The sequence below is a fragment of the Phocoena phocoena genome, chromosome 20 (genome assembly GCF_963924675.1).
Source record: "Phocoena phocoena chromosome 20, mPhoPho1.1, whole genome shotgun sequence".
Lineage (NCBI taxonomy): Eukaryota > Metazoa > Chordata > Mammalia > Artiodactyla > Phocoenidae > Phocoena > Phocoena phocoena.
In genome coordinates this window covers 23,528,824-23,541,364 of record NC_089238.1, presented here as the reverse complement: position 1 = coordinate 23,541,364, position 12,541 = coordinate 23,528,824, and the positions used below count along the sequence as shown (strand labels likewise).

General features: G+C 36.0%; 1 protein-coding gene across 1 annotated transcript in view; it reads right to left on the bottom strand.

Annotated features, from left to right (window-relative positions):
• PHKB (phosphorylase kinase regulatory subunit beta) overlaps nucleotides 1–12,541 on the bottom strand; it is a 217,961-nt gene that overhangs the window by 103,888 nt on the left and 101,532 nt on the right. Inside the window, exons 9-11 of the mRNA XM_065898359.1 lie at nucleotides 5,499–5,594; nucleotides 3,171–3,368; nucleotides 499–556 (exon numbers count right to left, since the gene is read on the bottom strand). Of these exons, the coding sequence (XP_065754431.1) occupies nucleotides 499–556; nucleotides 3,171–3,368; nucleotides 5,499–5,594 (352 nt within the window). The remainder of the gene's footprint in view (nucleotides 1–498; nucleotides 557–3,170; nucleotides 3,369–5,498; nucleotides 5,595–12,541) is intronic.

Here is a 12,541-nt window from a genome sequence, read left to right as displayed (position 1 = left end):
ATAAGCACAACAGAAATTTTACCTTAGAAAAAAATTTACCCAATTGTAATTATTCTGGTATTTTTCTATGTAAATAATAAACATAAAATGGAAAAAGGTTATGCAAATAAATGCATATGATAGTTTTCCAGGAAATTGATTTGAGAAATGTTAGCAATTAGAATTGAAAACTGACTTTTAATTGAAATTTCTCTATGCTTAAGTATAAATAATACAGACATTCACAATGTCACAAATTACAGTATTCATAAAAATTCTTCTTTGTAAATATGAAAATATATTTGTATCATTTTAAAAATACTTCAAAGTATATTTAAAATTCTTTAAATGATGTAACATTAACTCAGAAAGCAGAAAAGTAGCATAATAAAATGCAGAGTAGTTAACATCAATAAGTGCAGTCTATTTTGCTAGCTGAAAGGAGTCATATTTTATTTCTTTTCTTCTTTAAACTAGTTATATCCTACAGTTTAAATTTCAGGAGAAAAGTTCACTCACCATCAATCATCATGTAAAGGAAAAATATAGGAAATTCACATTCAATGCCATCAAATAGCTAAAACAGAAAATAAAATATATAAAAAGTTCACCAACAATAATTTAGAACTGTATATTAATTAGAACACTTACATCATTAGAATATACATACATAAAAATTTATTTATTGTAATAACAAAAGTGGACTTTTTTTTTTTTTTTTTTTTGCTGTACGCGGGCCTCTCACTGTTGTGGCCTCTCCCGTTGCGGAGCACAGGCTCCGGACGCGCAGGCCCAGCGGCCATGGCTCATGGGCCTAGCCGCTCCGCGGCATGTGGGATCCTCCCGGACTGGGGCACAAACTCGTGTCCCCTGCATCGGCAGGCTGACTCTCAACCACTGTGCCACCAGGGAAGCCCTCATCATTCTTATTATTCAAAAGCTCATTCATTTAATCCATCACAGAGTAGTCATTCATTCAATAAATATTTCCTAAGTATTTAGTAATGCCTGGCATCAGCTAGACAGAGGGCTATGAAGACAAAAAGATAGAGAACCTGCTGTAGTGGGGAGACAGGCATGTAAATAAACAATTGCAGTATGTTACAAAATGTCTATACATTGTATATATATCAAGAACCAAGGGCATGAAGCATCTGAGCCTGCCCAGGGCGTCAGGAAAGGGTTTATAGGAAAGGAGATGCTTCAACTAATGCTTGATGGATTTCTCTGGAGAGATAAGCTAAGGGAACTCCATACAGAGAAGACAGTAGTACAAACTAGAAATGCGTTAATGAACAAAGTACGTTAAAGAAACTCACAGCAATTCAGTATTCCTGGAACAAGCAAGGAAGAAGCAGTGAAAGCTGAAGTCTAACAGGTGGGTCAGGACAACCAGATCAGGGAGGGCCTGAGAAGTCAGGCTGAGAGACAAAAACTTTGATCTGAAAGTGACAGGGTACCACTGAAGAGGATCAAATTTACTTGCTAGATGAACAGCTGGCAGTACTGAAGAGGGTTTTAGGATAAGAAATAAGGAGACCAACTGGAAGGCTGCTGGGAACAATCCAAAGAGAAAGGATGTTAACCTAAATCAATGTTTCTCAACTTCAGCACTATTGACATTTTGGGCCAAACAGTTCTTTGTTGTGGGGGTTGTCCTGTGCACTGTGGACAGTTAGTAGCATCCCTGGATTCTACCTTCCAGATGCCAGTAGCACCCACCAAGGTGTAACAACAAAAAATTTCTTCAAATATTGTCAAATGTCCCCTGGGGAGCAAAATCATTCCCAGCTGTGGATCACTCGCCTAAACGAAGAAGTTAGTAGAGATGAAGGGACAGTTTTTAAGATTTAAAGGTAGTTAAATTTGCCAGACTTGGTGAGTGACAAAGAAGGCTGAGTGAGAGGGAAGAGCCTAGGATGAATCTCAGGTTTGGGGCTTGGACAGAAGGGTGGAAGGTGATCATAGACAGACTGCAGCGCATTCTAGTGAGGATGTCCAAAAGGCAGCTGGATACGTGGTAGGGCACTCAGGGGTAGAAATATGAGTTAGGGATACAGATGTGGGATTAACAGTGATTGCTAGAGCTATGACTGCATGAATAGCATGAAAAGAGAATAGGACTGAAGATGGATTCCAGGAGACAAGCAAAGGAAAAAGGGAGGCAGAAGAGGAGGAACCTGCAAAGGAGACTAAGAAAGATAGTGAGAGAACTAAGCAGAGACTTAGGAAGAGAATGAAGTCACAGAAAATGGAGGAGAACCTCCTGAGAGAGGACTTACTTAAGACACTCAAATGCCAATGAGAGGTCCAGTGAAATAAAGTTAGAAAGGCATCCACAATGATCCAGTGACATAAACTGACTGAAGCCAACACAGCTACTGGGAAGTGTTGGGGACAGGAGCCAGATTATAAGGTAAAGGAGTAAGTAGGAGGCAAACAAGGAGCCACAACTAGAACACACCATGCTCTTCAGAAGTGTGACAACAAAGACAGAGGCAATGGGAGGCAGATAGGGAGGGGTTTGGGGTTTTTTAAAAATAATTTTCAACCTATCCCATTAAAGCAAAGTCTTCAGCAATGTGGATGGATGCTTACTTTTTTGGGGGGTGTTACAGTTTTCTGGGCAGCTTAGAAACAGCTAGAATAAACCTAGATATAGGATATGTATGTATATTTGAAATACAAAATCTTTAAAACCAAATATTTAGAGGAGTATATTTCAGAGGGAAGTGTCTAAGTGAAACAGAAAAAAGAACATTTGCTTAAAGGTTGAAAATTCAATCACAAATAGATATTTTCTATTATATTAGACAAATGGTATATAGTAGGCAGGCAAAATACTGAAAGTTCAATAGAAAAATTACTCACCCAATGACTCAACATGGCCCGATGTGAGCAAATAGGCCTCAACAGCTAACACTTACCGAGTGCTTGCTATGTGCCAAGCACTGTTCTAAGCACTTTTATATATATTAACTGATTTAATTCTCAAAAAAACCTCACTAATAGTAGGTACTAACTTTATTTTATCAATGAAGAATATTAAACACAGAGAGCTTAATTAACTTGCCCAAGGTCTCACAGCTAATAAGTGGCAGAGCCAGAATTCAAACCCAAGAAGTCTGCCTCCTGAATCAGTACTTTTGAACATTCTATTATGCTATCTGACATGGGATATTTTTTGATACCTTAATTTCAGCTGGTCTGTAGTAGCGTCTTTTAGGATCTTCCAATGATGTTCTATACCCATCTCTCAAGAAACGCTTAAATCCATATTTTCCTTTTAATTTTCTAACCACTTTATCAAGTGTCTGGCTAAACAGAACTTCATCATCCAAGGCAAATGCAGGATAACTGATGCAGGGGAGCAGGGCAGCATCTGTGTTCTGGGGGCAATAAGAAAAAGAAAGGAAAGTAAGTGTCTGTCATCATATGATCAACACAGCCCAAAGAGAATCACAGAGATGCAAAGCCACTAAGGTTATTTAACTGACAGTGAGACTGCTGTGCTCCAAGGGACAGACAGATGTTTATATGGCATGGTTTAGTGAACCTTACAAAGGAGATAAAACTTCATTCAATGATAAGGTTCAACACTGGACTCAAACTTTAGTACGTTATTTCAGTCATTGTGTAAAAATTTAACACCACTAATTAGTCATTACAACTAGTCTGTCATAACAGTTTGTTTATAATAGTGAAAACCAGAAAACAACCTAAAGGTCCAACAATTAGCTGAGTAAATCAGCAGCCATTAAAATTTATATTATAGAAATGTTTACTAATATGGAAACATGTCCATTCAAAGAAACAGGTTATCAAGCATTATGAACAATATTCCTCCAGTTTTGTAAAATAAAAATATTATATGTGTACATAAAAATACATGGAAACATACAAACCCAAATGATATCACCCTAAGATTATAACTGAATGGTGGAATAATGAGTGGATATATTTTTATTATTTGCTTATTTGTGGATTCTGTTTGTCTTTTATCATAATCTTGTATTACTTCTATAAAATAGTTATTTTAAAATAATTAAATTGTTCCATTTTGGGTGTTTTCTAAGAAATGAGCCACAAATAACCCCTCAAAAAATCTGCAATCAGGTATTACATAGTCATTTAAGAGATTATCAGACAAAAGAAAAGGGTGAATCAAATGAGAGAAAAGAAATAAGGAAAGCAGTTTTATTCAAAAGAAATTTAAATTATGAAAAATATTCTTCTACATTTCTAATACAGTAAGTCCCCTACATATGAACGAATTCTGTTCTGTGAGCACGTCTGTAAGTCCAATTTGTTTGTAAGTCCAACAAAGTTAGCCTAGGTACCTAACTAACACAATCCGCTATATAGTACTCTACTGTAATAGGTTGATAATACTTTTCACACAAATAATACATAAAAACAAACGAACATGAAAAATAAAGACAACATTTTTAATCTCACAGTACAGTACCTTGAAAAGTACAGTAGTGCAGTACAACAGCTGGCATACAGGGGCTGGCATCGAGTGAACAAGAAGAGTTACTGACTAGAGGAGGGAGAGTAGGTGGGAGATGGTAGAGCTAACGGATCCTCAGCAATAGGAGACAGAGGGCAAGCTGCAATTGCACTCACAGGTTCTGGTTCTTTGCTGGATTAAATTCTATCTACCCTCTTGAAAAAACGGTCCAGTGATATCTGGGTAGTAGCTCTTTTTTTCTTGTCATAGATGACACGGTAGCAAGGGACTGCATTCTGAAAGACTGCTGCAACCTTCGTGAACCATTCTACATTCGGGTCCTGTGCCTCAAAAACTAACAGTGCCTCCTCAAACAAAGAAAATCCCCTTGCCATTTCCTGTGTCGTGAATCTCTTCGGTTCTTCAGTTACTTCTTCTTCCTCTTGTCACTCCACTCTCTCAATTATTTTCACTTTTGTTTCCATCATTATCGCTTGGCACTTTTTAGCAGTACCAACTACATCACTGCTGCTTTTAAGCTTGCTTCCAGACATCCTGGGCTTGAAATAAAGACACTGTACTACTGTACTCTATATAGTACTGTACAGTAAAGTACACAGAAGCACAACCACTTGTTGAGGATGCACGCACGTGACAATGTATGCCAGACATGTGAACTAAATTATGTGATTGGACCTGGGAATGCACATTCACATCTTTGAAAGTTCGCAACTTGAAGGTTCGTGTGTAGGGTACTTACTGTATATAATATTCCATGACCAAAAAAAATTAATTTTGGCATAATGTTGCTACTCCCCCAAAGAGAAAAACATATATCTAGTTCTGTACTGCTCTATGAAAACTCAAAGGACAAAGCAGCTTTCTCCACAGCTCTGTTCACTTCCTAAACATTGACCTCCCCAGGCCAGAGGAGTAAGCGGCAACATTCTTTCTCATCTCTTCTGCCAACTTTTAACACTTTAGAGTACTTTCTTGGAAAAAGAAACAAAACTATGTAACAATCATAAACAACAGTTCATATTAATTTATTATAAAAATATCTCACATGAGATCTTGATTCTCTGGGTAACAGCGAGCACAAAGTTTGCCGGTTGCGATTGTGGGCATCGAGATCCACAAATATAACTGACCAAGAACAGCCCTGGAATGAGAGAGAAAGAAAAATTTCCTAGATTAACATAAAAGAACTTGTAGAACATTGGGCAATTTGACTGAAATAAATTTCACATTATAAATCAATGTTACCTCAATTTACAAAAATAATAAAATTTTTAAAAAAGACAAAAAAATTTCACAAAAATATTAACATTGGTTGCATTTGAGAGTGGCATTACAGAAGATTTTAATTTTTTAAATACTTTCAGTATTTCTCAAATTTCTTGCAATAAACATATTAATTTTATAATCATAAAAAATAAATGTTATTTTTCCATTTTTCCGATTTCTCCTTAGTTTTCTTAAAAATCAAAATATATAGATTACAAGATAACTAATAAAGGATATTTTAATAAAAGTAAAAAATCATTTAGCTAATACTTCTGACAAAGAAATAAGAACTAATTTGGATTCACAAAATCTGAATTGTACAGTCCTAATAAAGAACGATCAAACTAAATGAATTTAGATATCTAGAATTACAGATATAAAAACTACTTGATTAAAATATGAAGACAGGAGAATCTCAAATAATAGTAATGTACATAATACTTGCTAATATTCATTATGTGTCAGGCACTGTGTTCTATGCTTCACATGGATTATCTCATTTAATCCCCTTATGTAGATATTATTATACCCATTGTACAGAAAACGATGCTAAATCTTAGTATAACAGAGGCAAGGGTTCAAAATCAAGTCTGACACAGAAGATCACACCTTGAACACTATATTATGCAATTTCCCACACTAAAAATTATCTTTCAAGTAAGAACCAAAAACTTGAATTAAAAAAAAGTGTTAACAAAAAATGATAATTGGTCTGCTAACCAAGTTAAAAAAATTTATCAATACTATTTAGCCATTAGTGCTTTCCATTTTCAATAGCATAGTTTTTAAATAAACATGGTTTTTTTCTTTTATTGGGGAGATAGATATTTTGAAAACACAAAGAATGAAATTGGAACACGACTGCTTCCATTACAAGAGAATACTCAGAAAAATACATGGGGAAAGGAAGAACACCATCACAAATTTTATGTTGCTTCATTACCTTCTAAATCTCATACCAATTCTCACCAACTTCAAAGATGCATTTGCCCTGAAGATAAAATACATTGACTGAAACTCAAAATCTAGTAGTACTAGGCCCTAGATCCAAGCATCATACTCACTCTGTATATTTTTCCTGTTAACCCATGTTCATACATGAATATTAGCTCATAAAATAGAACTTCTCATTCATAATATTATTTCTTAAATTTCTTTTAACTCTGACAATAAGTGAACAAGGAATGAGTGAGGCTGTCTCTTAACCAGATCAATTCTAAACAGTCTATTATTTGAAAGTCCCTACTTCTCATCTGTACTCACAAAATTGAACCCAACAAACTTTCACGCAGTAGCTGCCAATGTCAGAGTAATGTGCCCTCTGCTTTGAGTAAAACAAGACAGAACATGACCTCTCCTCTCAAGGAGCTGACCCAGGTGATATACAGTCCTAAATCAGATAAATATTAAACAAAACAAAAAGACTGCACGTGGCAATATATGACTATGTACCAGGTGAGTGGTTTAGATGAAAGAATAATAATAAGCCTCTAAAGTTAACAGGAGGAAAACAAAATAGGCACCTTGTGGTACTTCATGGAGAAGGTGAGGACCAGAAATAGGATCTGAATTTTGGGGGAAGGGGGAGCAAGTAGAGTGGTTGGAACAAGACAGCAAAGAAATGAATGTGTATGTGATGTTGGGAGCCAATGAATACAGAAAATAACAGGACTTATAATTTACCCCTTAGGCTGAAAATTAATAAAGTTAATTACATGTCAAATCAGTCTGCCTTGAATTTAATTTTTTAAAAGATACAACAATCTAAGTAGGATAATTTATAAATAATGAAATGAAATGGCAAATTTGGTAATTCTTGCCATTATTTGCTTCATATAAACAGCTAACTTCTATTTTCTAGCCACAAATAAAGATTCACCAAAGTATTTGTTGAGGTCCCCTCCTCTGCCAGCCTCTAAGAAATAGGCACAAAAGGAAAAATTAATCTCATAATGCTATCATATTTTAACACTAAGATCAAAAGCTAATAAACTATATTGTCTGACTGTCATCTTAAAAAATATACCATGCTTTAGGTATATGGCCTGGACTTACAGAAGAATAAAATTCACCCAAGGCCATGGGCAGCTATTCCTATTCAGAAGCAAATTTTTTAAAACGTCAAGGAGACCTCCATATGGAATTAATTATCACCTACTTTAAATTATCAGACACGTTAATTTTAGGCCTGCAAATTTCAAAGGAAGCTAGACATGTCTGCATCGCTTTGAACACTGTGTAATATGAGAAATCTTTCTAGTCATCACCTTTTAGATTCTGGCCTCAGCTCATTTGTTAGTATCTTGATTTCTCCAATTAAAGGCAGGAATATGGAAAGATGTTTTATATGTATATGTCACTCCAGAGTATCTTATTAACTTTGGATATTTTATTTTCATCTTTCATTTCCTGAAATTATCATAACTCTGCCATAATATTCTGACTCCATCTAAAGAGCACAGATAAGACTGACAGTTCAAACTTTACTCCCAAACTGAGTTTCTGTAATTGTTTTCTAGTATACACATTACAAGATGATTCAACCTGACTTGAGTTCCAATGAAGGGGAAGAGCTGCACTGAACCATCTACCCAGGCCTCCATGACCATAACAAACACTTTTGAGATGGTATCTATGGCCAAGGGTAACATCTATGACTCAGATAGGCTGGCACCTGGGACCTGGGACCCTTAGCTGCAGTGCTTGCACCTGGACAAATGTCTCCTCGAGCAACAAAATACAAAGAAACTACAAAGGACTAAAAATAACTGTGCATGCGCAGCTGGGCAAATTATGGACAAGATACAAAGAGACCAAAACCCCAACAGCCACTTCTGAAGAGCCAGAAGCAAAAGCAAGGTACTGCGCATCCCCCTGCACACGACACCACCTAAGGGGTGGGCAAACCACCTAAGGCACCTCTCCGGCCTGACCCCTACCCTCACCCAGCAAGCAAGCGAGTGAGCAAGGGAACCTGTTACTTGTTCTCTGTCCCTCCTGGTGCAGCAGGGGCCCCAATAAAACCTTGCCTGAATTTCTTGTCTGGCCTCTGATCAATTCCTATTGATTAAGGAGGCCAAGAACCCTGGTAGGTAACATGACCGTAAGACGATCTCTTTAGTCTCAATTCAAAGTGAAATGATTTGAAGGATTGCCCAGGCCTTTCTTTTCCTCTTTAGACTTTTCTCTGAACCTGAGCTAATGGGCTTACTACCCTCATCTAGCATCAAAGAATAAAACAAGATGAAACGGATCAGTATATCTATTGTGTCAATACTATACATGACCTTTTCTGTTCTTCTGGAAACAAAAAAACAGCACCATGATCAGGACACTTTCTTACCTGGTCCAGCATTAGGCTGTCCTATAGCTCTGTGAGCAAGCCTAGAGACATATTCTGCAGAAACGATACTTCCTGGTGGGAATTACCCCTCTATGCCACGGCTGTAGTGGTGGTGGCCTGTAAATAGCCAACTTTTACTTACTGACCCAACAGCAGCTTCCAGTAGCCCTCGCTAGAGGAATTCCTACTCACATATTGTTAAAGGGGTTTCAAACTACAGAGAGAGATGAACCTGAGTGTTAATTCTCAGGGTTTTAGAAGAATAGAGCTGAGACTCAGACCCAGGAATCACAAAACTGTTGCTGATGTCTGTGACATGTGCTAACTATAAATTATGATTTATTTAAGTATTATCAAATATTTTTATATCACTATATGTATTTATAAATCACTACATATATTGTCAAGTATTGCCATACACACACACACAGACACACACACACACAGATATATATATATATATATATATACACACACACAGAGAAAATATTTGAAACCATTATGAAATAAGTGATTCTCATATTAAGGATTATATGAGTATGTTTCTAAGTGCTTCAAATTAGCCTTTATTATAAATTTATTTAAAAAAATTAAGCCACTTGATCAAATTTTCTCCTTAGATATTTTCTCCCAAACAAAAATATGTTTTGAAAATAGTTTCGGAGTGAAGATTTAAATGATGAGTCCTTTTTCTTTCATAATAAGGCAAGTCTAACAATTTAAAAAAATAAGAAAGAAAGTGCAGGAACACGTAATAACCAAAGCTAAAGGCTTATTCCACCCAACAATTTCCCATAAAAATAAAAATTAACTTTTGTCTTATACACCAAAGCACAAAAAGGGCAAAAGTTCAACAAGTGGAAACCTCTTTCAGAAAGATCAATAATTAAGAAGAAAATGGTGTGGTCAAAAGGTACAAACTTCCAGTAAGTCCCAGGGATGTAATGTATAGCATACCTTTGAAAAGTTGTTAAGAGTGTAGGTCTTAAGAAAAAAAGTTGTAACTATGTGTGGTAGTAGTTGTTAACTAGACTTACTGTGGTGATCTCTTCATAATATATACAAATATCAAATCATTATGTTGTATGCCTAAAACTAATACAATGTTGTTTCTTTTAAGTAAAAATAACAAAAACATGCCTATAAATTTTAACTTTAATATGCATGGATCACTCAAACTAAGACAACTTTTTAACTTGTGATATTCACTGAAAAGAATTATATACAATGTTTCTTTTTTAAAACAAAACAGATCAATTCACCCATTTCTCCTACCTCCCACATCCTGCCTCAGGCAACCACCAATCTGTTCCCTGTATCTGAGGTTTTGATTTTTTTTAAAGATTCCACATATAAGAGAGATGTACAGTATTTGTCTTTCTCTGTCTTATTTCACTTAGCATATTTCACTTAGCACCTAGCATAATGCCCTTAAGGTCCATCTATGTTGTCACAAATGTCACTCCTTTTTATGACTGAATAATATTCCATTGTATGTACGCACACACCACAATTTCTTTATCCATTCCTCCATTAATGTATACTTAGGTTGTTTCCATATTATGGCTATTATAAATAATGCAGCAATGAATCTGTATATATTTTTCAGTATTATGGACATTTCAACAACATTAATTCTTCCAACTCATGAGCATGAAACATTTTTCCATTTATTTGTGTCTTCAATTTCTCTCATCAATTTCTTTTAGTTTTTAGTGTGCAGGTCTTTCACCTCTTTGATTAAATTTATTCCTAGGTATCTTGTTCTTTTGGATGCAATTGTAAATGGGATTGTATTCTTAATTTCTCTTTGATAGCTCATTATTAGTGTATAGAAATGCAACAGATTTTTGTGTATTGATTTGTATCCTGCAACTTTACTGAATTTGCTTATTAGTTCTTTAACAGTTTTCTGATGGAGTCTTTAGGGTTTTCTATATATAATATGCATATTCATGCCATATGCAAATCATGACAATTTTACTTCTTCCTTTCTAATTTTGGATGCCTTTTGTTTCTTTTTCTTACCTAATTTATCTGGCTAAGACTTCCTATCTGGCTAAGACTGGCTAATACTATGTTGAATAAAAGTGGCAAGAGTGGGCATTATATTAGTGAAACTAATATAATGTTATATGTCAATGACATCTCAATAAAAAATTAAACTAAATTAAATTTAATTTAAAAAAGAAGAAAATGGCTTAAGAGTTTTCAAAGATAATATATAGCTTTTATCACTAAAGGTAGAAAGCATTTAAGATCCAAGATTTCCTGTACTAATATCTTATATTCCAGATTCATTACCAAGTGGCTTTGGTTTAATTCCTGGTTCTGCCTCTCTGTTATGTGACCTATGAGAATCCACCTCAACTCTATTCATTTTGAGAGAAGGGCCCTTCCAGCCCTAAAGACCTATGACTCTCTGAGTTGTCACCAACCCCGGATGTACTCTTTTATGAAGCTCTAAATTAATTAAGTTAAAGATACATGATCAGGTCTTCCAAAACACTGTATCAATAGTCTTCAGAAATAATTGAGAATACTCATTAGACCTGAAATCCCTCAAGTCTTGAGGATGCTTCTTTAGGTCTTCACTTGAAAAAAAAACCTTTCTTTATCTCAGTTCTTTTTCCCGCCACTGACTTTTTTTTTTCTTTTCTTTTTTTTTTTTGGCTGCATTGGGTCTTCGTTGCTGCACTCAGGCTTTCTCTAGTTGCGGTGAGTGGGGGCTACTGTTTGTTGCGGTGCACGGGCTTCTCATTGTGGTGGCTTCTCTTGTTGTGGAGCACAGGCTCTAGTGTGCTGGCTTCAGTAGTTGTGGCTCGCGAGCTCTAGAGCGCAGGCTCAGCAGTTGTGGCGTTTGGGCTTAGTTGCTCCGCGGCATGTGGGATCTTCACGGACCAGGGCTCGAACCCGTGTCCCCTGCATTGGCAGGCGGATTCTTAACCACTGTGCCACCAGGGAAGTCCCTGGCCACTGACTTTTAACTAGACCACAGATCTTTTAAGTACATGGAGTGATATTATAAAATGATTAAACACTAAAGATATCACATGCACTTTTAAATGTGCTATTGTTTAGCAAGTACATTTTTAAGTCAACTGCTGTAGAGGTGGGAATTTTAACATTTTCAAAGTCAGGTTTCTGTAATTCTCCACATCAGAAACAAAGATAAAAGGGAATTTGTAAAACTAGGATACTCTGATATTACCAAAAAAATTGGAAGATGGAGAGGCCCTACTTGCAAATGTGACATCTGTGTGGCTAAAGGAATAAGACCTTATTTGTCTATATTTCTACCTGAAATAATAAAAAAACAGTCAAGTCAGCAAACATTTGGTGCACGGCTCTGCTGGAAACAGACATGAACCAAACAAGGTCAAATGTTAACTCTGCTGAGAGCAGGTGTTCTCATCCTTGGCTGCACATTAGAATTCCCAGGCAGTTTAGAAAAATCTCAACACCACAGCCTCCCTCTA